The sequence below is a fragment of the Cibotium barometz genome, chromosome 58 (genome assembly GCF_041138505.1).
Source record: "Cibotium barometz isolate CiBa-2024 chromosome 58, ASM4113850v1, whole genome shotgun sequence".
Classification (NCBI taxonomy): Eukaryota; Viridiplantae; Streptophyta; class Polypodiopsida; order Cyatheales; family Cibotiaceae; genus Cibotium; species Cibotium barometz.
The window spans coordinates 6,795,542-6,821,819 of NC_141103.1; the positions used below are offsets into that span (position 1 = coordinate 6,795,542).

At 40.7% G+C, this 26,278-nt stretch overlaps 2 protein-coding genes and 1 pseudogene across 8 annotated transcripts in view; 1 reads left to right on the top strand and 2 right to left on the bottom strand.

Moving 5' to 3' along the window:
- Nucleotides 1–1,223: 1,223 nt before the first annotated feature.
- On the bottom strand, nucleotides 1,224–1,899 carry LOC147605839 (MFS-type transporter clz9-like; annotated as a pseudogene).
- A 6,406-nt stretch (nucleotides 1,900–8,305) lies between these two features.
- LOC147605840 (cytochrome P450 703A2-like) lies at nucleotides 8,306–10,570 on the top strand. 2 transcript variants are annotated; one of them, XM_086792835.1, is made up of 3 exons: nucleotides 8,306–8,374; nucleotides 8,480–9,461; nucleotides 9,733–10,570. In XM_086792835.1, the coding sequence occupies exons 1-3, from the start codon at nucleotides 8,367–8,369 to the stop codon at nucleotides 10,342–10,344; spliced, it is 1,602 nt and encodes a 533-aa protein (XP_086648961.1). In that variant the 5' UTR covers nucleotides 8,306–8,366; the 3' UTR covers nucleotides 10,345–10,570. The 2 variants fall into 2 exon arrangements, with proteins under 2 accessions (XP_086648961.1, XP_086648962.1); XM_086792836.1 differs by having other exon boundaries at nucleotides 8,306–8,352.
- Nucleotides 10,571–21,023: 10,453 nt separating this feature from the next.
- The window catches only part of LOC147605841 (putative triglyceride lipase), a 170,365-nt gene continuing 165,110 nt past the window's right edge, over nucleotides 21,024–26,278 (bottom strand). For all 6 annotated transcript variants that reach the window (XR_015265097.1, XM_086792839.1, XM_086792838.1 and 3 more), the window contains 3 exons: nucleotides 23,094–23,219; nucleotides 21,918–22,007; nucleotides 21,024–21,789 (listed from right to left, as the gene is read on the bottom strand). Coding sequence is in view for 5 of the 6 variants with exons in the window: in XM_086792839.1 (XP_086648965.1) it covers nucleotides 21,942–22,007; nucleotides 23,094–23,219 (192 nt within the window). In the remaining variant the exon portion in view is untranslated. The remainder of the gene's footprint in view (nucleotides 21,790–21,917; nucleotides 22,008–23,093; nucleotides 23,220–26,278) is intronic.

The following is a 26,278-nucleotide window of genomic DNA, read 5'->3' on the forward strand; positions in this document are numbered from 1 at the left end:
TTTCCACCTCATCCTCCTTGAGTGTTTCTTTGACTCCCCCTATCTATGGTGTCCTCATGGATCTTATTACCTTGTCCTCTTCAGAAGTCACCACCTCTTTGGCCTTAATGTCCTTGTCCTCAACCTCTTCCTCTGGCTTTTCCATCACTGATATACATAGTGCTTTCATCATCACTCCAATCTTCTTTTGATTCACTTCCCCCAAGTATTTCCTCTTCAAGAATCATCGTTGCCACAAATATCTCAAAGTTCAAGAACCTATCTCAAAAAAAAGATAGATGTTTTGAACAAAATCTCTCCTAAGATCTCTAAAGTGTATCTCTACCATCTCTTCATCTTCAATTGGATCACCAATGATGGCTAATTGATCACATATACTTTTGACATTTGTAACATAATCAAACACTAACAAGTTCTTTTGTATGCTCCTTTGAGTTGTATCTTGCAAGACTTTGACACACTTTCAAACATGCTTAAAAGTGTTTCCCACATGTCAAAAGATGACTCATAGTGTTCAATGTGTGGAATTATTATTTAACTAAGATGGGGCATTACATAAACAAACAGGGGCATGATTGTACCAAAAAGGGGCATAACATAAGATAACATCACCTAGGCAGCCCATTTCGATGGTGGCAGGCCAACAATGGTGCCTTGAGCTTCCCCACAACTTTTATATACGGGTTATTCGTGCCATGCGATGGTGTAGCCCATCAACATGTAGAGGCATAGGCTGAAACCCTATGCAGGCTGCACCCTCCCATAGAACTGCTTATAGCCTCTTCTCAAATCCTTGCTGAGCATCCCATGCCATCTTCTCAAATCCTTGTTGCTGAGCATCCCACGCCATCTTGACAACTCTTTGTTCCTGTCTAGCTTCCCTTTTCCTTTTGCGTTCCTCTGAGCAACAAGATTCTCTTGTCTCTTTCTCTCTTTCTCAATCCTCTTCTGTTTCTATGTACTGACTTGATGTGAGAATCAGGCTATTAGTTTAATCAACGAATGCCTCCCGTGGAGCTCTCCATACACAAACCTCTATTGTTGGTACCCATAGAATATCTAATGTCCTTATAGCATCATCTGTGGCCGTAGGTATTGCAACCTGCATGCAATCTCCATTTATGGCAATTGGCTCTTCATTCACCATTGATGTTAGTGCTTCTATAGCTTGCCCTTCTATCTCGGTTCCCATGAGAGTGCTTGGCACTTGAGATAAGTCATCTTCAAGGCTGTCCAACCGCTAATGGATGCACAATGTTAAGGTGATTACAAATTGCACCATCAAACTGCACCGCTTGCGGGTTAAGAGGCCATATCCCTGTGGCCCTGAAACCAGCTCTAATGTTCTCCTCGGTGCATGACAACTTGAAAGCCTTCGATGTTATTTGCTTGCTTGTCTACTCTTGGTCCTATGCTGCCATATTGCTCTTTCTTTGTAAATGTGTCTTCAATGACCTGAAGACTATAACATCTCTAGAGGTTGTAGCTTATGGGATGTATGATCTGGCAAAGTTAATATGTCAACCCCCCATTGACATGCCTTCTCCACAACGGCTACTGATACATGACTTCCATGGCCATCCAAGATGAGTATGTGCATGTTTGCAAAGCCTATAGTGCCTTTGATAACATCATGAAAATGATCAAGCCATGCATGAAATGATCAAGCCATGCATGAAATAGCTGACCAGTCATCTAGGCCTTCTTTTGCATGGCCATCACAACACCTTCTTTACAATCTTGCACATAGTTTCCCCCAAGTCTTTGACCCTTGAAGATATAGTATCCTGGAATGGACCGACCCTCTGCATTGACACAACATAGAATTGTCATCCATTCCCAAGAGTCGGTTGTCAATCCATAAACTGCCTTGGATCCTTTCCTTGCCAAGACCCTCATGCCCTTATCCCTTGATTCGCGAAATCCAGTTTCATCCACGTTCCAAATGTTGGTTGGGGGATAGTGGTGCTCTTTATATAGCTTCTTTAGATTCTCATGCAAGCTTGACACAATTTCAGGTCAAAAATTGACTGCCATAGAATGTTCCAAGGGCTCACTCACCCAAAAGACAAGATTGGGGTGCCTCTTACGAAACCCATTCCACCAGCTCTTCCCTAGTATACCTTCGGTGAATAATGCGTGCCTAGTTTGGCAAAGTTCTGCCACTTTCAACTTGACATCTATCACTGACACTCCATGACCTACATCTATTTTTTTGAAGCACCATTCAAGTAGATCATCCTCCTCCTCTGTAGTCAGCATCGTGGGCGGGCATTTCTTTTTCTTGCAAGTTCTACCTACTTCCTAGTTGCTTATGGCTATTGTATTCATTCTGAACTGTAAGGAACACTTCCTTAAGGATAGTTCACCTTCATGTGCTACAAGGGCTTTGGCCATGTCCTCTTCCCCCCACTATTTGCTCCTCTTTTTAGGCCTTGGTTGTTTAGATGGAGGCTCTGTTGTTGCTTGTTGAGGTGTTGATTGGTTGGTACTAGCTCTTGATGGTAATGTAGGAGAAGGTGGGGCCAATGCTTGGGAGCGTTGTACTGGACAGAATCTTCCTTTTGATCGCTTAGATGATCTAGTTGCTTTCTTTGCCATCCTAATCATGCTTACATCGGATGGAATATTGTTAACATTGTAAGGTCATTTGCTTTATAAGATACATATAAAATATAAACAATGAATTATATTTAACATTAATACATCACTTGAGCTATATGCTTGCTTGCTCTACTGATATTGGCCCAGGAGATTCTCATATTACTTCACTGAGAACTTCCTTTTTGGTGGTGGAACATTCTAATCTTGTGTGAAGGTGCAGGATATTTAGTACATAGTTGCAGTTCTGAAGAAGCCAGCTTAAGCGTTGTAGCAAGGGAGGCTTTGTATGAGATTGGGGGTGGAGAAAGGCATGGTTTGTTTGCAGTGGTAAGTGGAGTTGTGGAAGGAGAGGGATTTTGCCTTAGGGCCTTGCACAAGAAGGTCGGTCTTACATGCACTCCCCGACAACAGCACACACGATCTCCATTCTTATGAAGTAGTACATTTGCACAGAGAATGTTAGCAATCTTTGGGTGTCTCTCAGATAGATATCTTTTGCACTCACAGGGGGGCTTGGCGTAGGACATTAATATGAAGTGGGAATTGTTGGTAAGCTATTCTCTACAACAATAGAGGGAATCCTAAATAGTAAGTTGTATTGTAAATCGCATACTCTAAATCTGATGGTAGAAAGTATGTAAGTGTGCTTACACCGTTGATTTGTGTAAATCCAGCTTCTGTAGTTTGATTGGTTGCCTGAAGCATGTTTGGATTGTCAGTATTAAATGAGAGAATATTTGAAGTATCAAAATGGTTGTTGTTGTGTGTGTGGAGTAAGTAGGGTGGTTAAGGACGCTGAATGCTGACAACCTGGCACCTCTATTTTGTTGCAGGTGGAAGATATGCAGGGGTGGCTCTAGTCGTGAAGTATGCACAGGCCAATCTCGATGGGCAGGGAGCCCAATAACGGGATGCCCCATCACTTTTCAGTTTACAAATTTATGTGGAAATATGGAACAACTAATTTGGCATTAATATGGGTAGTCTGTTTCTTTTTTTTTTTTGGCGCTCACTAGTGCCTAAAATGTGTAATGCCACTGGGCCCTGTCATTTTTTGTAGCAAGTGTAAAATAGGAAAACCTTCTATATTTTTTTTTAGAAAAGATATTTTCTTTTTTGTAAACATGTATATAAGGCAATTGAGCCAAGCATAACAAACATGTATATAAGGAAATTGAGCCAAGCATAATAAACAAGTCAAGATTTGGGAGCCCTTCATCAACAAGGACTTTTAACATTGGTATCAGAGCAAGGTCATCAAGTCTTGGAGAGCGTGGAGAACAAAGCTTTTGAAAAGCTCAGGTGGAGTTTGTTTTTTTTACACAAAAGAATTTATGTTCTTTGTAAACCTTATAAAGTCTAATGTAGTTTTGGCTAGAGTTTTCAGCATGCTCCATGCCCTCCCAAAGACTTATGATAGCATCTAGGATATACCTCCCCTTAATAAAACCTTTTTGCTCTTTCAAGATCCAGGAATCCATGTAGGGGCTTATTCTCCTAGTCAGAATGTGGGCAAAGACTTTGTAAAGAGATGAGAGACATGTTATGGTCTCCAATTCCCCAAGTCTTCCTTCTCCCCTTTTTTAAGAATAAGTTTTATCACACCCACATTGGTTTTATGAGCAAGGAAACCCCTTCTCATAGCTTCTTTCCATATGTTTAAGATGTGTGGGGTGAGATCCTCTTTGAAGGCATGGAAGAATTCATTAGGGATCCCATCTTCCCCAGGAGATTTCCCCTTTTTGAGGTGAGTGATGGCATCCTTCACCTCATCCTTAGAAGGGGGACATCTAATTTCATATCCAACAAGGAATTAACCATTTTTTTCCTAGTGAGAGCAATTTTGGCTCTAGTTGAGATAATTTCTGGAGTGGGAGTGGAGACAATGGAAAACAACTTAAGAAAATGGCCCTTCATGACTTGAAGGTTTTTCTCTTCAGTAGTAGCAACCTGGCCATTAGGTATCCTAACCAGAGGAAGAAGATATCCTTTTGAGTAAAGAAAACATCTTAGGGTGGGGGGTGTCAATTTTTCCAGCCCAAGCTTCTCTATACCAAAGCATAGTAGTCTTAGCAGCAAGCAGTTCCTCAAGTCTAAGCTGGTTCCTCAAATCAATTAGTTTATGGATCAATCATCCCCTTGTTAGTTTGAGAGAGATCTTGAATCTGTTTCCTAATCTGTATGCTTTCAGCTTATAGTCCTTGCAAATAGTATGCACCCTACTGACCCCATCCCTTGGAGGGGGAAACACCTTGTTTGAAGACATCTGAGATGCATCCTTTTATCTCTTGTTGCACACACGGCAGTAGGAACAGTGGTGGGTCCAAGTGAGGCCATCCTGCCCTACCTTTAGCCTGGCCCACCGAAAGTTTGCAAATCAAGGGTAAGTGGTCTGAGATGTTGAGGGAAGTGTCTGTAAAGCACTTGACATTCTGAACATATCCACCAGACTTCTAGAGGCATAGAGTCTGTCTAGTCTCGCAGCCCCATGATAGTGACCTCTTTGAAGGTTAGACCAGGTGAACCCTGTTTTAGGGGAGAGGTGTGTGAGGTCCTTTCCTATCTGAAGAAGTTTCCATTTAGCCTTCTCAAGACCACTAACTGTTCTTCCCAGAAATCTACTTCTATCATCTTGCCATTCAACCATTCAACCATGTTAAAATCACCCACCATCAAAATGGGACCCTCAATCTGCTTAACAGAATGCCAAGAGGCAGCCCTCATGCTAGCCAAGCAAGAAGCGTATATAGAAACAACTGTAAAGTTAAAAGGATTCCCTAATCGAACAGCTGTCCAATTGTGCAGATCATCAGACCAAGCATCCTGAATGGAATGTTCGCACTTTTTGTGGATGCCTACTGTAGACCCACCTTTGCCTGTAGTATGATTAGTAAAAAACCTATTGAGCGTTCTTTGAGATTCTTTGCAGATTATGATGAAGCTGGGTTCCCCCAACTTTAATCTCTTGAAGATTCAGAAAGTCAAAATCATGAGGCATGTCCCTAATCCATCTGTTTTAATGGCTACTACCCTTTCAAGGTTAGTGAGCCCCTTACAATTGAAAGAGAGCATGTTTATATGATTCATTTTTTACTAGATTTGAAGGGTTTCCCAGTGGACATAGAGGTTCTCAAAGCCTCTTGGACGTTTTCCTTTTTCCTCTTCATCTTAGCACTTAAAGGAAGGGGAGAGAAACCTCCCTCCTCAGGTTGTTTAGCCGGGGAAAGGGACATTCTTTTCATCATTGCTACATCTTCTGCTTCCAACTGAGATTTAAACTCATTATCAATGTGTTGAGTTTTATCTATGAAGTCCTCATCTGATTCCATAGGAGAGTCTTGTTCTTGGCTGTAGAAAACTCTATCCTTTTGGGCATTCATTCCAGGAGAATCTTGTTCCTCCCCTAAATGAGCTGCCTTTTCTACATTTTGAGGCTCTTTGTCTTGATTGGGATTATCCAAAGTATGACTTTCACTTTTCCCAACATACACATCTTGGACTTCTTCCAAGAGAGGAGCAAATCTCTTGGACTTCTTCCAAGAGAGGAGCAAATCTATTGGCGGGAATATGCCAATTTGCTTTGTGATTTTTATTCTTAGAAACGTGTTTTTTTTGGGGAACCACAAAGTTCTCATCCTTGTTTGGAGCCTTAGAATTATCAGTGGGCTTTTGTAGATCAGGGCAATCCCTAATCATGTGTCCTTGTTTATTACAATTAAAGCACGCATTGGGCAAATTTTTATAAGTTAAACATTGTTCATATATGACCTGCCCTTTCCTGTTTTTAAGAGGAACTTTTTCCTTTAAAGATTTAGCCATATCCACCTCAATGAGCATCTGGTAAGCCCATTGAGGGTTAACCACCTGGAAGGGCTTCTGCCCTAACACTTTACCAACAGCACCTCCAATCCTTTTGGCCCAGAGGGAGAACTTAGCCGGCATGTCAGTTAACTCAACCCACACTGGGATTTTTGTTGGCTTAGGCCCCTTAGGGTCAAAACTTTCAAACCATCTGAAAAAAGACAATAGTGTATTCCTTATAATCCATTGTCCACTGTTGATGATAGCGGTGGCACTTTCAGAATCCTCAAAATGAAACATGTAGTACGCATTAGTAGGCAGATGTTGGACTGAAGCAACCCTTATACCCCTCTATTCCCAGTTAACCTTGATCCAATACTTTAATGTGTCAACATGGGGTCTAGCCCCATGTGACAGAGGGCGATAAGCATGTGTGAGGACAAGCGTTCCTACCATGCAGCTAGCTCATCATCATCAGAGATGACAGCACCATCATCATCAACCTCTCCATCAGAAAACCCTTCTTCAAAGACAGGGTTATGGGAGAGATTTACCTTTGGATTAACATCATTCATAAGGGGAATTGAAAGAGGAACATGACCTGATAAAGGGCGATCAGTTTTCTGTTGACAAACAGCATCCGCAAAAGATATAGGTGAACCGAAATGGGCCGGGACGGGTTGTGGTGAAGCACTTCTGCCTTGACATGGCCCTTGCTACCTTCCAATCCCCGAGGCTCCGCACAGTCCTTTTGATGCAGAGGTAGAGGAGAGGGCATATGCCCTATTTCTGGTGGAAAATGGTAACTGACATGGGGGGGCACAGTAGGTGCTTGTTGTAATACCAGCGATGAGGGGCCTGCTCCCTCTCTAAGGGCTAGGGTTGGGGGGTTGGAGCCGAGCAAAACAATGTCCTGTAAGGACATCTTGAGGTAGAGCTCCCCCCTCTCCGGGGGAAGACCTTAACAGCAGGCGAGCTCAGAGAGCATAGAGAGGAGGGGGACACGAGGTGGATCCAAAGCTTTGAATAAAAGCAGGTATTACCGGCTACAAAATTATGGAGGTGAGGTAGGGGGTGAAAGCCCTCCACCCTTGCACTATAGAGCCTAGAGTTGCGACTGGGTGATGGCTATGGGGGGCATGTTCTTGCATATGGGGAAGAGTGCCTACCCTCTACTCAGGAGGCCCTATGGGGGCAGCCTCTAAAAAGGCTAGCTTCTTCAGGCCGAGACTTCTCTCACTATCCTAGGCAATCAGCAAAGAGCAATGACCCTCTGGGTCTCTATCTTAGGCTCTAGAGGTATTGGAGCTTCATCACATAGCTTAGATCCACGTTTACAAGATATTCTCTCTTCTCTTGAAGCTGAAGAATCTTGACCTTATCTATGACATTCTTTGGAGTGCTTCCAATAGGGCCTACTAGTTTTGAAATTCTGGCCTCAATGTCAGTGATCTTCCTCAAGTAGAACCTCTCCCCTACAATGATAAGGAGACTTTTGAGGGAGCAGGTATTCCGGGTATCACCGTTGTGTAGGGCCGCTAGTCTTTCAATCCAGAAGAACCAGAGGATTTCTGTTCTTAATACTGTCCATAGTTCAGTAGAGCAGCCTATGGGTTCCCCAATGAGGAGATGCTTCCAAGGTAAGCAAGTTTTCCCCCAACTGGCCTTGACCGCTATATGATGTGAGCCCGACTTTTGTAACTTGTCACGATTTTCTTCTTCAATAATAAAAATGCCTTTATTGAAAAAAAAAGGCTAGCTTCTGCCGACTAGCCGAACAGCATTTAATGTGCATTTATGAGAAGTGTGTGAGCTCAGACCACGTGGACTCCACGGCCAAGTTACATTAAATGTAGTTGTTGACTTGGTGTCTCCCACTAAAAGGGTTATTAGTGTTTTCTTTAAACGTAATTCTCTGTACTGCTTGCGGAACTCTCTCCTTTCGAGGTATCGCATTGCGAATGTCGAGGTCTCTCTCTTGTGTTGTGTTCATGCTGTGATTTTTTTATTTTCATTTTTCTCTTGTGGATTATGGTGTACTGAAGCTGTTGTGTTGTTCCTCCCGCGGCCCCAGTCTCTCTGTCTCTCCAATGGATATCATCTTCCAAGCAGCCAAAGCTTGGTGTTCGGCGCATGATTTGTATCTGTGCCTTGCTAAGCTACCACTTACAGCAGCTGTGTTGCTGCTAGCTGTATTCACCTTCAGTGCTGTGCGGCTCACGAGGAAAGGTGGCGGGTCGAAGCGGCTACCACCAGGGCCAAGGCCATGGCCAGTATTGGGAAATCTGCTACAATTGGGGGCGGTACCACACGAAGGGATGAGGAGGCTGACAGAGAAGTATGGTTCGTTGGTGTATTTGAGGCTAGGGTGTGTGGGGACGGTGGTGACAGACGATCCGAAGCTGGTGACGGAGTTTCTGAAGAAGCAGGACCATGTGTTTGCGTCGCGCGTCCAAAACATAGCCTCCGAGCATTTCACGTACGGCGGCCAGGACATCGCCTTGTCGCCCTACGGCGTCCACTGGCGCAAAATGAGAAGACTCTGCCTGTTCGAGCTGCTCAGCCCTGCAAGACTCGAATACTTCCGCCAAGGCAGAATGCAGGAGGCCCAGCACATGGTCAAGGAAGTGCTTGCTTGCTCTCAGTCCAACCAAGCGATCAACCTCAGAGATACCTTCGGCGCCCTCTCCAGCAACACCCTCTCCCGCATGATCCTTGGCAAACGCTTCTTTGGCATTGGCAACCCCGGCCCTAAAGAAGCTGCCGAACATCAGGCCTTAATCTCTGCTGCTTTCGCCCTGCTTCATGCCTTCAATATTGGTGACTATGTCCCCTTCTTGAGGTTCTTTGATCTCCAAGGGCATGAGAGAGCCATGCGCAAGATCATGGGTCGAGTTGATGAGATCTTGAATGCTGTCATCGATGAGCATCGCCAGAGGCGCGCTCAAGGTCTGGTTGGTGAGACACATGCAAACTTTGTGGACCATTTGCTGTCACTTCCGGGAGAGAATGGAGAGGAGCATCTCGACCAAAGCACCATCAAAGCAATCCTCGTTGTAAGCTTTCAGAGTGCCCTTAAACCTTCGCGTCTGATTGGGGGTAATCTTAGTATAATCTTGTTTAGTATAATCAGGCATGCGTGTGGATCATGTGTTGACAAACCCCTTTCACGCCGTGAACTAGCACGGTGGAGGTCACGAAGTGAAACGGACTTAGGGTTCGAAGTGCAATCTTTACTGTAACGTAGTGGTTAGATCCTGATCATATTCTGAGAGCTAGTAGCAGCATCATGAGCATGGTGTATTAATCATGTAGGCTGTGGTGCAGGATTTGGAGGCAGCGGGGATAGATACCTCATCGTCAACGAGTGAGTGGACAATGGCGGAGCTACTGCAGCACCCAGAAGCAATGAAGGTGGTGAGGGATGAGATAGACAGGGTGGTGGGCATGGAGAGGGTGGTGGAAGAGAGCGATCTATCAAGCTTGCACTACCTCAAGGCAGTGGTGAAGGAGGTGTTCAGGCTGCACCCAGTGGGGGCTTTCCTCATACCCCATGTTTCCTTGGAAGACACAGAAGTTGCTGGCTACCACGTCCCCAAAGACACGATGGTTCTGATCAACACCTACGCTCTGGGAAGAAACCCTAAGGTTTGGGAGAGATCGAATGAGTTCGTCCCAGAGCGCTTCCGCAACGAGAATGTTGAATTAAATGACTCCGAGCTGAGGATTGTGCCCTTCGGAGCTGGGAGAAGGGGCTGCCCTGGTGCAACCTTGGGTTCAAATGTGCTCCTCCTTGGCGTAGCAAGATTAATCCAAGGCTTCGATTGGTCCCCAGCAAGGATTGAAACGCATCTCAAGACAGCTTATGGACTAATGGTCCTTGAAAACCCTCTTGAAGCCTTTGCATCTCCTAGGTTAGCACCTCATTTGTACGAATAAAATTGTTGGCTTTTTTGGGTGTTTGGGGGGGGGATTATCAAGGCCCAATTTCTCACTAATAAATGGGCTTTGATCAAGTGCGTGTTGATGGAGGCGGCTAAGCGCTACTAGCAAGTGGTATTGTAGAGGGGTTTTAGGGATCAGCTTTCGTCCCTTGACACCATATGTTTAATTTTTGGTATGGAATTTTATTTGATCCTGTCCTTTGTTCCTAACCTAATGCAAAGCCACCACACTTTTAGGTGTTTCCCTCATAAGAATGCTCTCTAACTTCATAAACCGTAATTTAGATCCCACTCAAAATAGGATTTTAAGAGGAGTTTTGGTATATATTACTGTCAAAATTAGTTGTCAAATTAGAAAAATCTCACGAGTTTAGTAGCACATCTAATATGAGTCCGACTCAAAATAGAAATCGAAGAGAAGTGTTGGTATATCTTATCATCAAATTGAAAAAATCTCACAAGTACGCCTAGCTTTGTCTAAAATTGCATGTAACCTATTTAGCAATGTATCAAACCTATCTTAATCTATCTCAAACCATATAACATCCATAGGCCATAAGATTCTACCATCTCATTTCTAACACGGGACCTACTGGGCATTGGACCACATTTGGATGGTCACCCCTAAAGTGTATACAATAATTTTGGCATGTATGTGCATACATATACTCAATACCGAAAGTGGAGAGAATTTTCTAGCTTGGTATGGATTATTATATGCATGGAAATAGAATCCATACCAAGAGTGAAGAGAATTTTCTAGCTTGGTATGGATTATTATATGTATAGACATATAATCCATACCAATTTTCTAAATTGTTGTGTTAAAAAGAAGTGATCTTGTATAGATGAAGGGGGGGCATAACTCTTAGTATGTACATGTGTATTATTATGTGAAGATCCAAAAGGTTATTTTGGTTGATGTAAAATGGTGAAAATGATTAAGTTTCATATTATGTAAGCAATGATCATGTCATTATCCACATGGGTGCCACGTGGTGTGTGGAGAGATTCAAGGAAAATAGAATCAAGCATAGAGACTTTAGGAAAGGCGGAGTGATTTGTGGTGTAGATTATGGACCTTATAATTTATTAATTAAGTATTAATTATCACCTTAATTAATAATCATGGCATTTTTCATTTGGTTTGATCCTCGCCAGCTAATACTAGAGACTTCAAGAAAGGTGGAGTGATTTGTGGTGTGGATTATGGATCTAGATGCTCTTGAGAACCTATAAATTGATGTATTTGGAAACCCACTAAGATGTGAGTAATAAAGATATTGTGTTGATTTTAAGCTTAACACCTTGGTTATAATTTCTTGATTAAGCATTAACTATCACCTTATTTAATCATGGCATTTTGCATTTGGTTTGATCCTCCCTACCTACTAGGGAATGTGAGTAATAAAGATCTTGTGTTGGAAATGTGGATTGATTTGTGGTGTGGATTATGGATCTAGATGCTCTCGTGAGAACCTATAAATTGATGTATTTGGAAACCTACTGAGGTGTGAGAGTAATAAAGATCTTGTGTTGGTTTTAAGCTTATCACCTTGGATATAATTTATTAATTAAGTATTAATTATCACCTTAATTAATAATCATATTATTTTGCATTTTGTTTGATCCTCCCTAGCTAATACTAGAGACTTTAGGAAAGGTGGAGTGATTTGTGGTGTGGATTATGGACCTAGATGCTCTTGTGAGAACCTATAAATTGATGTATTTGGAAACCCATTGAGGTGTGAGAGCAATAAGTATCTTGTGTTGATTTTAAGCTTATTACCTTGGTTATAATTTCTTGATTAAGCATTAATTATCACCTTAAGTAATCTTGGCATTTTGCGTTTGGTTTGATCATCCCTGGCTACCAGGGAATGTGAGTAATAAAGATCATCCTTAGCTACTATAGGGAATGTGAGTTAATAAAGATCTTGTGTTGGAAATGTGGATTGCTTTTGTGGTGTGAATTATGGATCTAGATGCTCTTGTGAGAACCTATAAATTGATGTATTTGAAAACCCATTGAGGTGTGAGAGGGTGGAAGCACGTTAACGTGCTATGCTTTTTTAGGTTTTTAGGAGTGCTTTTTAGTAGTATTAACATAAAAAATGGGCATGTTGTAAATTTTTTGTAAATAAAATTAGGATTTTTCAGAGATTATACATAATCAAGAGCTTTCCAATGATGTATAGCATGATAGAAAATTTTGCATTGTGGGGGTCATCTTTGGATCTAATAATATCATTATATAAAGTCATGCTAATTAGTACCTGTCCCAAACACAAAAAAGTGTAGCACGTTAACATGCTTCCACCCGAGAGTAATAAAGACCTTGTGTTGATTTTAAGCTTATCACGTTGGCTATAATTTCTTAATTAAGGATTAATTATCACCTTAATTAATCATGGCATTCCTCCCTAGCTAATACTAGAGACTTCAAGAAAGGTGGAGTGATTTGTGGTGTGGATTATGGATCTAGATGCTCTTGTGAGAACCTATAAATTGAGGTATTTGGTGTGAGAGTAATAAAGATGTTGTGTTGATTTTAAGCTTATCTCACCTTGGTTATAATTTCTTGATTAAGCATTAATTATCACCTTAATTAATCATGGCATTTTGCAATTGGTTTGATCCTCCCTAGCTACTACTAGAGACTTTAGGAAAGGTGGAGTGGTTTGTGGTGTGGATTATGGATTTAGATGCTCTTGCGAGAACCTATAAATTGATGTATTTGGAAACCCATTGAGGTGTGAGAGTAATAAAGATGTTGTGTTGATTTTAAGCTTATTACCTTGGTTATAATTTCTTGATTAAGCATTTATTATCACCTTATTAATCATGGCATTTTGCATTTGGTTTGACCCTAAAAGTCGAGTTGGTATTAGAGCCTCTAGGATCATATTAGAGGAATCTGAGTTTGATTAGGAGATTGAGTTAGAGGTGATTAGTATGATTAATGGTTCTCTTTAGGGAAGGGTGTGATTAAGGCTCTACACTTTTTACAATAGAGTTAAGACCTTTGGAGGCTCACATGTAGGATTTGTTCTCATTAAAGATTGTCTCCTTTTTCTCCTTGTTCATTGTGACCACGGATGTGTGTGTGTGTGTGTGTGTGTGTGAGAGAGAGAGAGAGAGAGAGAGAGAGAGAGAGAGAGAGAGAGAGAGAGAGAGAGAGATACCCATGTTTTCTAACATCCCGTTGGTTTCGTCCTTTTATACTTAAGCCCTAATTACACATTACATTACCTTTGTAGCCTTAGCCCTTAACTCTATGTCCATATCCATTATTAATGTCCCATGGCCTTTTGCCCATATAAGTATATACAAATCAAGAGTAACCATGTTACAAACCATCCCCTCCCATTGGTTACATCCTTGAAACCATGAATATTCAACCCATTGATTTCATCCTCAAATCCATGAATATTCAACCCACAAGATGGAATGCAACTCCCATGACCATGTAAGCCCTATATATAACACGTAGTGGCTCAATGCACATGGCTCCAAATCTATCCATGAGAGCACAATGTCTTTGAGACATCCAAAAACTACATTATATGCTCTTAAATCAAATCCCAAATGGCTCCCCATATCCATATGTAAGATCCATGCAAGATTTCTTGCTTGAGAACTAAAATCTTCCACTTATGGGCCTCTAAAACTATCATAACAATAATTTCTAGTAAGAAAATAAGCTTCCATTTGGTATCAATACCATTCATGATATTCACTTAAAAGCTCTTTAAGTCCTTCCAACATAGAATTGGGCTACAATGAAGCTTCTTTTAGGTGAATATCACTCATGATATTCACCTAAAAGCTCTTCAAATCCTTCCAACATAGAATTGGCCTACCGTCGTCGTGAAGCTTCTTCACCGAAATTATGAGTGAAGCGTAATTTACTTGGTTCAATCCATCTCATATTCAAGAGTTCTTTGATTTGCCTTGCAACTTCATCCTTTTCCACCTTAGAGAGACTATATGGGGGTTTGTCGACGACTCTACATTTGATTCAAGTTGAAACATGAGCTTATCACCTTAATTATGTGAGCTTGTAATTCTAAAAATTAAAGATTTCACACCTTAAATCAACACACCATATTATAATATAAGAAGAAGAATATACTTAACACAAGAACAAAAGCATTGGGGGCAATCTCCCCCCCCCCCCCCCCCGACGTGTGTGGCTCCTCCTCCCACATAAGTCAAATATTTATGAAAGAGAGAAAAACATCTAAATTCTATTTTAAACTTGGAATCACAATTGATTCGAAAAACAACTATTCAAATAAAAAACTTGACATCATAAAATAAAATTTAAACTAATTATTGATATCAAAGTAGGAGAGTCTTAACCTTAAATTGATGAGTTACTACAAAATGAAATTTGAAATTGATAATAATGTTAAAAATAATAAGTTTTATAGTCTTTTAATAATACGAGTATGATCTAATATAAATACTTTTACAGATGATAACTTAAATTTCAGGTAGTAGAAACGAATAAGAAATTATTCATCAGTTCACTATTGGATAATCTTCTACGATGTTCCCCCGAATGATATCTTGATGCTCCATGATTTGACAGAAACGGATGTTAGGAGTGAAAAATATGGTGTTGCGAATAATCTAAAGAGGAAAGTGTGGCATTATCATATGCCTTGATGGAGTACAACCTCTCTAAGGTTCAAAACCATGTTAAAGAATCCATGGGGGAGTTAGCAGATTTGCAAAGACAAAATGAGGGATTATTGCAACACACCTGCATGAGATATCATGACGAAGCAACACACCTGCATGAGGGATTATTGCAACACACCTGCATGAGATATCATGACGAAGCACTCTCTTGTGTGACAGAGGTAATATTGACCCATCAATATGAGACCATATTTAGAATTAGATTAGTTGACCAATTAGAAACAAGATTGCATCCCATAGTGGCTAAATTAGTTAAACTTTATATGCCTCTAAATTCATAGTCATTGGATCTAAAATCATTTTGTCTTGTAAAAGTATTATTTATTAGAAGTTTGTATTTAACTCTCTGCTATATTGTATTTTTTTAAGAGAAAATTTAAAAGAGCTTCCTATTAAGCTCCCCATTGAGACCAAACTCATTATTGATGTACTTGATCCTAAAAATCTGAAAGTTTTTAATTATCAGAAATATTTTGGCCAAAGCAGTATGACTCAGATATCTCTTCGTGAACTAAAAAATTTACTAAGAGTTGTCTAAAAATTCTCTAAATTGTAGAAATGTTTATGATCCCTAAGTCTCTCAAGCAAAATTTCAAAAAAAAATCTAGATCTATTTGGGATTTTCTAGCTACTCTCATGTATTGCTTTCTTATCCTCATCCATAATCTCTTCTTTACAAAGCTGTATTACATAAACACACTCCATTTTCATGAGATATCTCGAGTTTGGTGCTATTGATCAATGTTAACGTAGACGAGCAAGATCCGTTCACTATACCATACCCTTCTCCATGCATAAAGCTCATGAAGCCTTGTTGCTACAAATTCACGTTGAAAGTCCCACGTGTGCAAAACCACTTCTTATGAGAGAGAATCATCACAAATGCTATCTTCTTCTTGACTCCATGTAGGTAAAGGAAGCTCTATCTTCAAGCCCTTAGTAAAGGAGCATTTTGGTGTGACAAAAAAGGAGCGAGGATGTGATGGACAAGCTAGTGCACCACAAGGAAAGTTGCATTTCATAGCTCTATGGTAAAGTATCAAATGACATGATTCAACAAGGCTAAGGTAAGCTCTTCACTTGAACATATTTGCCACTAACAGGGTGCCTAGGACTTAGGTGCAGACTAATTGTTTGAAATGATAATCTAGTTGACTATAGTGCATCAAATTATACCTCTTCAAACTCCCCACCAAGGCTAAAATTTGGGAAAAACAAAGCTAATCCACATCTCAAGGATGATGACCGAATTTTATGGAGCTCAACATCCGTACTTAGAAGTTTAGGAAGCTATGAAAAGAATTGATATCTCACCAAAATCTACTCATTTGGACTTTGACCACAAGGCAAAGCAAGCTAGTGGTGAGGGCACTAAACCCACTTGAAAAGGCCAATTATAAGGTCTTGAGATTTATTGTGGGATTTTCAAATAATGGAGCCCTATAGAGCGCATGTTTACCTTAAAACAAGAGGAGTCCGTGCAAAAGGCTAGGTGACTTATCACTTATAGACCGATTCATGATCATTCTTAAGAGCAAGAGGCTTTACGACCATCTCTACAAGTCTAGATACACTACATCTTTAATGATTATTGTCACAAGGAAATAGACCTAGTAGACAATCTACAAGGCATGCTGTAGAAGCCATCCCACCTGAACCAAGAGCTAACACATAAGCTCTTATGCATAATGCTTAAGAGTCTATGTAGTAGTACCTCTGATAAATGCATTAAGCATAAAATCTCTCTTATGCATTATGAGCTTTAGGCATGTAAACATAGAAAAGATTACAAAATTTCAATACATGCAAGGGTTCTATTAATATATGAGTAAGAGGAGAGGAGTAGACTCTTACCACAAATAATGTTAAGCAAACTCCTATGTGAGAAGAGGCTTGCTTGAAAGTTTTAAGAACACCCTACATGTAAGAAAAATCTATTATAGTGAGAAGAAAAAGAAGAAGACAATTCTCTTCCTCTTCTTCTTTACTTCTTGTTCTTAGAGATCCTCACTTGAAAGTTTTGAGAAGACCCTAAAGTAAAAGAAAAAGAAGAGTCTCTTCCCTCTTCTTCTACCTCTTGTTCTCACAAAGAGATCTGACCAACCTTATGCCTTGTACTTGTGGTTTGTGTTTGTGTACACATAAACCTTATCTCTCTACCTTCTCTCTCTCTCTCTCTCTCTTTAGTTTTTTATTCCCATTCCTGCACATTAGGTTAAGCCTAACCTAACAAAGGTATGAGAGTCCAAGGTTTATCTTGCCTTGTTTGAGACCAATTTTTTTGTACATCGTACACCCATGCAACACTTATACATGTCCGTACTACACCCTTGCATGTTTCTAATACTTGACCGTACACCCTCACATGGCGCCATACTTGAAAATTGTATGTACTTTCCGTACCGCTCATATTTCCATGTCTGTACCTGCATAATGGGTATGCGACTATCTATACCTACAAAATTTGTATATCAGTTGTACCTATTGTACCTAAACATTTTTTGCAAATTTGGGACTTTTTGCAAGTTAAACACGAATTAGGACATTTAACCTTAGAGAGAACAAATCTACTTGTCAATTTTGCTTTTAGCTATCGATTTCTCTCCATACATGACTTTTCTACAATCAACTGCTGGGAAAAGGCAATTTGCAGCTGTGTGGTGCCCAAGGGAAATTTGGCAAAATCAATAAAGACATTGTGTGTGTTACCCAAACACATGAAGTAATGGCACAAAATGCAGGAGATGTATTTAGGGTCTCATCTCAAGAGAACAAATTTGATGGCTACAACTACTCTCTTTGGACTTTTATGGTTGGAAATTTACTAGTGACCAAGTTTCTATTTGGTTTTATTAACATTGTGATGATGCCCGTCTCACAGTAGTTATTGCACTTGCCACTCCAGGGCGAGGTGTTTAAACAAGCTCCAACACCTACTACCACTCATAAATAGAAAAGATGGGACACCAAAGATGCCCAGGCAATGGCTTTGATCTTATTGTCAAAAAAGAGATCAATTATACTGCACATCAAGTCTTGTAAGACATCTCAACGAGCTTGGGATGTGTTGGAAACAAAGTCTTATATCTCAAGAAGAAACTTAAGAATCTTGATATGGGTGAAGATGATGACATGTCAGATCATCTAAGAAAGATCTAGGGTCGTGCTCAATATAGATGAGGTGATTCCAGAAAAGGAACTTGTTTCCAAAAATCTTCACTACCAAAAACTTGAATTTTCATACGTCTCTCACCTTGTCCATGGAGGGTAAACACAAACCACTTCAGTTCAAAGAATTACAAGAGAAGCCAAGAACAATTCTTCCATTATGCATGGTAGTAATGAGGTCTCTGTTGCTTATGACAAAGACAAAGGAAAAGCCAATGGTGGTTATCAAGTTATCAACCAAAACTGATTATGGACATCCATCAACAAATAAAGGTAAAAATGATGGTGATAAGCCCTTAAAGAAGGAAAAATATCCCTAATGTAAAAAGCTAGAGCACTACATTAGTAAGTGCATGAAAAGACATGCCACAAAGAAGAAGACATAATCTAGTTTGGCAATGGACTCTTATGAGCAGACAAAGCTGATGATTCAACTAACTTTGTGCAAGATGATTGGGCTTTCTTGGTTTGTAGTTCTAATGCATCACAAGAGCACTTGTCTTCAATGATATGATAAACATGCTATATGGTATTTCGATAGTGGAGCCTCTAGACATATCTCCAAGAGAATTTGTTTAATTAATTGAGGATTTTCCTAGAAGACAAGAAAGTCACGTACAAATTAACTCTTCTTATCCTGCCAAAGACATTGGTGAGGTCATACTTACAACTATGGATGATTTAGACCTATGCATTTCAAATGTACTTTATGTGCGAAGAATAAAGAAGAATCTATTGTCATTCTCTTTTTTTGCCAAAAAGAGGTTATGTGGTTAACTTTGAGGATGACAGATGCATAGTGAGAGGTAGAGACAAACTATGTGGTAGTCACTTCTGGGACTTTGTAGTAGGGCCTATACCACTTGGACTCATTTGAGAAGAGATCACAAAATGTTTAGCCACTACTACTACTTCTGCCATTCAAGAGGCAAAGTTATGTCATGCCAAATTTGAGCATGTGAATTATAGCAGTTTGTTGTTGCTACAAAGGCATCAAATGGTTCAAGATATGCCTCATGTGGAGCTCCCACCTAGTCATGTATGTGAAAGGTGCATGTTAGAAAAAATGCACAACAATGCCTTCCCAAAGGATGGATCTATAAGAGTTGTCCAAAAATTGCATCTCATAATCACTGATGTGTGTGGTCCCATGAGGACACCATCACTTGGAAACCATCTTTATCTTGTGACCTTAATTGATGATTACTTTAGATTTTCTTGGGTGTACACTTTAAAAGCAAAATTTGAGTTGTTTATGTGTTTTTAGCATTATGTAGCAAGAGCTAAAAATGAAACAAGTTGTGGAGTGCAAATCCTCTGAACAGATTGAGGGAGGGAATACATGTTAGATACATTCCAAACATATTTGATAGAGAAAGGCATTAAACATCAATGCACAATGCCATACACACACATCAGAATCGTGTGGTAAAAAGAAATAGGTCATTAATGGAGATGGCTAGATGTATGGTCGAAGGTATGGGCTTGCCTCACAAGTTTTGGATCAACCAGTGCTCCATTTGAGGGCTAGTAAGACACAAAGCCTAAGGTTGACCACCTCATGACTTTTGGTTGCCTTGCATATGCTCATGTGTCTTACAGTGGTATAGCAAGGGATACCATCGCTACATTACATGTAGTCAAAGATGTATGTGCTGAAATGCCCATTGCAGATCATAACATAGAGGAACAGTTCTTGAAGAGCAGACAACTTTGGAAGAAGCTAGAAGAGTGCTTGTTGGTTGGTCTATACTTTACAAGAAAGTAAACTCTCTCTGCTTCTCTTCATAGCAGGACACCGGCTGGTTCCAAAAACGCTAGACAACATGCATGAGTAGCATTTATGACAAAGATGTGCTAGATGCTTATGAGGAGCCTCAAGAGGATAAGCATTTGCAAGAAGCCATGCAACAGAAATCTTTTGTCTAAATTTTCACTAATTTTCATTAACTTGATGCCAAAAGTTATGCACAACAAAAAAAATGCCTTCGTTCAAAGCGGCCAATTTTTTTAGTACCCCCAAGTAACCACATTCACTACTACTCAGAGAATGCTGATTTCTAGGATAAAGCAGTAAAGATGCATCACAGTTGTCTCCATAAGCAAGTAGGGGATCAGAGATTCACCAAATGATTTGGAGAAGTTTAGGCTTCAGAGGCTTGTATTATATCAGAGAAGGAAGCAGTTTAGCTTTCCCATGTGAAGCTGATCAAATAAGGGCCTGGAATGCTTTCCACTCTTGTGATCCAGCTGCCCACAAAGGTGCAGCACAATGCTCGTCCAAAAATGTAAAAACAAGATGATCTTCAGCTTCCCTGGGCTACAGGACTGTAAGAGCAGTTATTATTATTACATGTCCTCAATGCTGATTGCCAATATGAGACGAAACCCTTATGGGAAGGCACATGTTCATGCTTGGCATTCTAAGTACAAGGGTGTGCTAATGCATGGGATGATGGGTTATTTATTTTGGCAGATCCTGACCACGATACCCTTACGGGAAGGCACATGCTCATGCTTGGCATTTTAAGCAGTGGTTTTTGTGAAGGGTGTGCTAATTCATGGGAGACCTCTGAGTTCTGCTTTAAGTCTGATCAGGCTTGGAAGCATTGGTCTGATTGGCAGTCATTGTGGCAATGCCAAGAAGTAGAAGCACAAGAATGGCCTGCACAAGGGGCATCCCCAGGCCCCTGGAAAAGCAAAAGGTGCAATATACCCATAAGAATGCTGACAATCCTGATAAGATGTCAAGCCTCCGCACTGCTTAGAGTCCTGGCCCTATTGACTTTGCTCTTATTCACAAGAATAAAAATAATATTTATTGAAGTGACCAAAAAACATTTCAGTTGAGTAATGACATTAAAGGGACGGGTACTTTATAACAAACCCGTGCCTGCATGTCCATATGAATGTTGTTTTGTATTGCATTGTAATGCCTTTATTAGCAATGTGCATGTACAAATATGGGAGGACACACAATCTGTACAAAGCTGTTACATGCATTGTCTTATGCTACAACTTCTGGTAGCCAGTATAACTGTCAAGTTTTATATGAGGACAGATGCAATGGTGTGCAATGCATCCTTCCCAGATCCACTTTTTCAAATTGGTAAACACCCTCCATATCTGTTATTGATTTACTCATTCCCCTTTGTTCAAATACCGTTGATATTTCTTAAGTAGAGGCACTTTTTTTTGCAAGAGATTAGACTTCTATCAAGAATGAACAAAACAATGCAAAACCACAGGCAGATGCCCGTCAATTATCATCCTAGCATATACAAGAACCCCATCATTTCACCAATATGATGCATAGAATCAGGGAAGCTCCCTTGACTAGAGCTTGTGTGACTCTTCATAGAAGAGTACACCTGAAATCGCAACCACACCCTGGAGTCTCTGCAATAACAGTGTGAGGCCGCATGCATGTGGGTGCACGCTTGCATGCGTACGTACATGTCACATGGTGTACCTTCCTTTGTATTCACATGATTATCTCCATGAGACGTTGAAGTGATTGTTTGCCTTTATATCCTCAATAGTTGGATGCTGCATACCCCACCTGTGAAACCATATAAATTGCAGGCAAAGAAGTAAGCCATGTTAAACTAAATCTGTTACTCTGCAATAGTAGACATCAAAATGTCAGATAAGAAATTATGACATTACATAATTTCAACTCTGAATTACCTCAAGCTGTACAGCATCTCATCTTTAAGCCGTATCCTTCAAGGCTCTTTTGTCATCTGCTTGCATGGAGCGAAACCTCAGCCTCACGCTCTGCATAAATGGAAACATCCACACATGACTGTTCCAAAGAAATCCTACAAGAGATGACCTTCTCATAAAGGTGAGCATTATGATAAATCTGAAGTGTGTGCGTGACAGCATCAACTACTAACACTAAATGGTGTGGATTAGGATGGGGCTCTTGTCATGCAGAGTCCATGTGCGGGGCAGGGAATCCATCTCATGTCAAAATGTTTTTTCTTAACAAGAAGTTGGACATCGTTCTTTCCTGATCCAATCCTAAGATGAGTTTGCAGGTCATTGCAAGTGAAGCCTCAAGCTGCTTGGACTCCAAGATGCAACTCAACTGTAGAATGCAAACTATTGCTGCATTACACCTATTGCTCAGCCCAGTTTGAATAAGCTTGAAAATTTCCCCTGGTGCACAGTTTGCCAGGAGTCAGTTGAAAAAGGGTGGCTTCCTGTTGAGGATCCTATAACATACTAGCCATATGATTCTAGTGACAGTATATGTTTGACGCTTCTTCAAGGACTGGTTAGCATGGTGGTTATACCAACAAACTACACAAGTTATAAACAAAACATGTGTAAACAAGGCATTGGTCTTGTGGGTCAAAACAACAATAAGCATATAGGCTCTTAGCTACTGAATGACAGTGAAAATATTTTCAGATTGAGGGCAGCAGCTTGGATGATGAAATGAGACTGAAAAGGACATGGGTTTCTGGATAACGCAGTTGACTTTTCATCTACTACTGATGTACTCATGAGACTCAAAATGTGAGAAATGAAGTACCCCCTTGTGGCACTCGGGTGTGTGTGTGTGGTGAGTAGTATGTCTGTGTGCGTGTAGCTCGTGTGGCACTAGGAATGGAAAAAGACCTCTTAAAAAAAAAACAGAAATGTTGCACAGATCTTCCTTCCTGCAAGTATTGGCCCATATGGTCGGATAGATGTATCCATCTATCAAGGCTATACACAACATGCATGGTATTTCTTTAGCAGTATATCCGACACAAGCACTACCTTGCATAACCGCCACCCTTGTATGTGCAACTGAAACCTTTAGTAAGAAAAGTTTAAAATGATGAGTAGCCAAGAGTGCAGTTTAAAAACCTCAAGTAGTGATATGTAGTAGAAATCCTCCATGTGTTGCATCAAAGCACTGCCATCTCTGATTGCACGAAGCATGGCGACCTCAGTTTGCAATAGCCTCTCTATCAAACTTTTTTCTCCTTTCATCTGCAACGTAAACTTCCTTTCAGAGGTGGCACATAATTTCAAATGTTTAATTTGTGGCACCGGTTTCTGAGATCCAAATAAAAGTGTGTGCGTGTGGGCAAAACTTATCCAAAATAGCCGCTGATTAAATCTGGAGTTACTGTGAGCATATAGATGGATCCTGAACTGCCAAACTAATCTAAAACAGAAAACAGTTAAAGAGTCATATATGCAATCTTAATTCTGCATGTGCCAACCTTTAGTTAATCGAGGAATGCCTTTATCATCATTATTGTACCTGTACCTAGTTGTGAAAGGTTTGTTGCTAACAAACCCTCTCCAAGATCCCCTAAACACAAACATAAGTATAGTTAACCCAAATCAGGTTCTGCTCACCACCCAACAGTAGATCCTGTACATCGGATCACCCCTCAAGGCTCCCATCCATACGGATTCACATTCCGGCATTGGAGACATGGTTAGCTTGGTGGGATATTTGGACCTTCCATTGAGGATCTTGGTTTGTTACTCAATACGAGTCTGGTATTTTTCTTCCCACAACTAACCTTTCAGAGGCTAAACATGCAAGCATGAGAGCAAGTGTTGGTTAGAAGAGCAAGCTTTCACTCTATGAGGCAACATGTGCAAACATGGCAATGGCGGTTCTGCAGAGCGCTAAATACCATGCATACTTGAAAGGAATGCGCACAGGAAATGGGCCAGGAATGTAAGAAATGGCAGAGAGATTTTACAATCGAGGAACGGGTACTTCTACAAGTAAAAGACTGGTTGATTCGGCCAATACAGTCATCTAGGCCATTTGGTCGCAACGACCACTCGACTGCGAAGTCGAGTATAGTCATTTGGGCCATCTTGTCACTAGGACCACCCGGCTGTGAAGCCCAAGATATTTGGCATTGTTGCCGTCCATATACAAATCTCGTTCTGGCATCGTTGCCTCCCATATACAAATCTCGCTCCTTGGGCTATCGGGCATCGTTGCCACCCAAACTAGAGCATGTCCAAATAATCATTATATATGCAGAACAATGATCAATTCCAATCCAATATATATACAATGAAGAGGGCTAGAGGCACAATCCCTCCCTCTTGAATCTCTCTTGATCGCAAGTCGTCCATATCTATACTTCAAATACATCTGGATAGTCCTTGAAGTACTTCTCTAGCATCCATTTTGCATCCAATAGGCGAATAATTCTCATATTCCAAGAGGAACTTTTTGACCGTTGTCTTCCCTCTTTTTATCACAGAATAAAACTCAATTTGTTCTGGCTCTTCCACCCCTGGTGGATCCTTCGATACAAGCTCCTCGGGGGGGGGGGGGGGGGAGGGGGTCACCCTGTACGTGGTTCCAATAAAATGTCAAGGAAGGCATTATGTATTCTCCAATGCTCTTGGAAAGTCCAACCGATAACAAACATGGTTGATCTTCTTGGTATCCTGAGAAAGGTCCATATACCATCATTTCCTGACTTTGGCAATCCAAAGATAAAATCCATAGCAATACTCTCCCATAGAACATTCAATGGGTGCAATAATCTGCTAGCTTTTGTCGGTCAGACTTGACCTTCAAGCATTCTTGAACATAAAACTTAAATGTTCTTTTTGTTAGGCCATTGAAGTAGCTTCTCCCAAGTTTGTGTTGTAGACGCTTTTGGTCTTCAAGTCCTTCGTTATACATAAACGGGTTTTACTTCATAAAAGAATCTACCTTGATGACAAGAAAAGTCACGAAATTTTCATCCTAAAATCTGTTCCAATACAATCCTCGAAATCCTCATCAAAGACTTTCGTGAGCCGCAACATGGTCCTCATGGTACAAGACTGCTCCAATGCAATCTCTTCTTGACAAACTTCCTGGCAGGATGTCAATCTGATGATCTTCCGATCTATCTGGCTTCTTGCTTCGACTTGTCAGGACAATTTGCAACCATATGTCCCTTGTTTCCACATTGGAAACACTTCCCTTCTTTGGCGTATTCCTCACGTTACTTGAGGGACAATCTTCTTTGAAAGAGTGGAGGCTTGTCCCCACTCCCATCTTTCTTCTCTTGAGACTTGGCTCTTGATGGGGATCGGTCTTTAAACTTCTTCCTTTGAGATGGATCCCGATTGTTTTTCTTTGTCTTGCCATCCATCCAAGGCATGTACAAGGCCTTGGCTTGCAAAGCTTTGTCTTGAGCTTCCTCCAAAGACTTTTAACCAGCCATATAAACTGCTTGCATAAGCTTTGGTTGTAGTCTATTCACAAACTTTTGTATTTCCATTAGTGGTGGAATAGGAGTATAAGAAGTAAACTTCAAAGAAACTGCTGAAAAGTTATTAAGGTATGATGCCACATTCTCACCAACTTTCTGTTTTACCTCATCCCATTCCTTCTTGCTTCAAAGTTTGTGGGTAGAAACCTCTTGTTGAACATAGTCTTGAAGTTGGTCCACATCTTTGGCTCGGTCCCTTCTGTACCACTTTTAGATACCAATTCAAGGCGGTATGCTTCAAATGCATGCGATCCATTCGAAGCTTTATCTTTTCGGAGTAGTCATCTCCTCCAAAAGCGGCATCAAATTGTTTAACAAAAGATAATGCTTTTTGTGTATCCCGCTTTCCATGAAAAGCATCAAACTTGACACTCTTCTCTCCCGGCTTGAGGTCCATCTTGCCCGTTGATGTAGGCTCCTTCGCCTTACTTTCCCTTACTTGTCTTGAAGAAGCTTCATCTGAGAAAGCAAGCTTGGGAATAGCCTCCCTATTTTCTCCACGAGAAATAAACCGAGTAGCTCTAGATCCTTCTGCAATGGTGACTCCTTTGATCTGAAGATAGGCTTTAGCAGCTTCAACTCCTTCGGCTTAGGTGGCTCGAAACATCCGAGCCCTCTTTTGGTCCTGTTCCTTCTTGGCTCTCCAAGCGAGGAATTCTTCATCTTGGAGGAACTATTGAAACTGCTAAAAATCTCAATACTTTGCTGATGACATGGCCGCGGTCCCATGAGTAATGGATCGATGGCCTTGGTTCCCATCCTGAAGTCCTCGATAGGCCTGATAGTTGTTCGCTTCATTAG

Coding starts and splice junctions, on each gene's coding strand:
- LOC147605840 (XM_086792835.1), top strand. Junction 9,462..9,732: donor CCATCAAAGCAATCCTCGTT/GTAAGCTTTCAG, acceptor GCTGTGGTGCAG/GATTTGGAGGCAGCGGGGAT.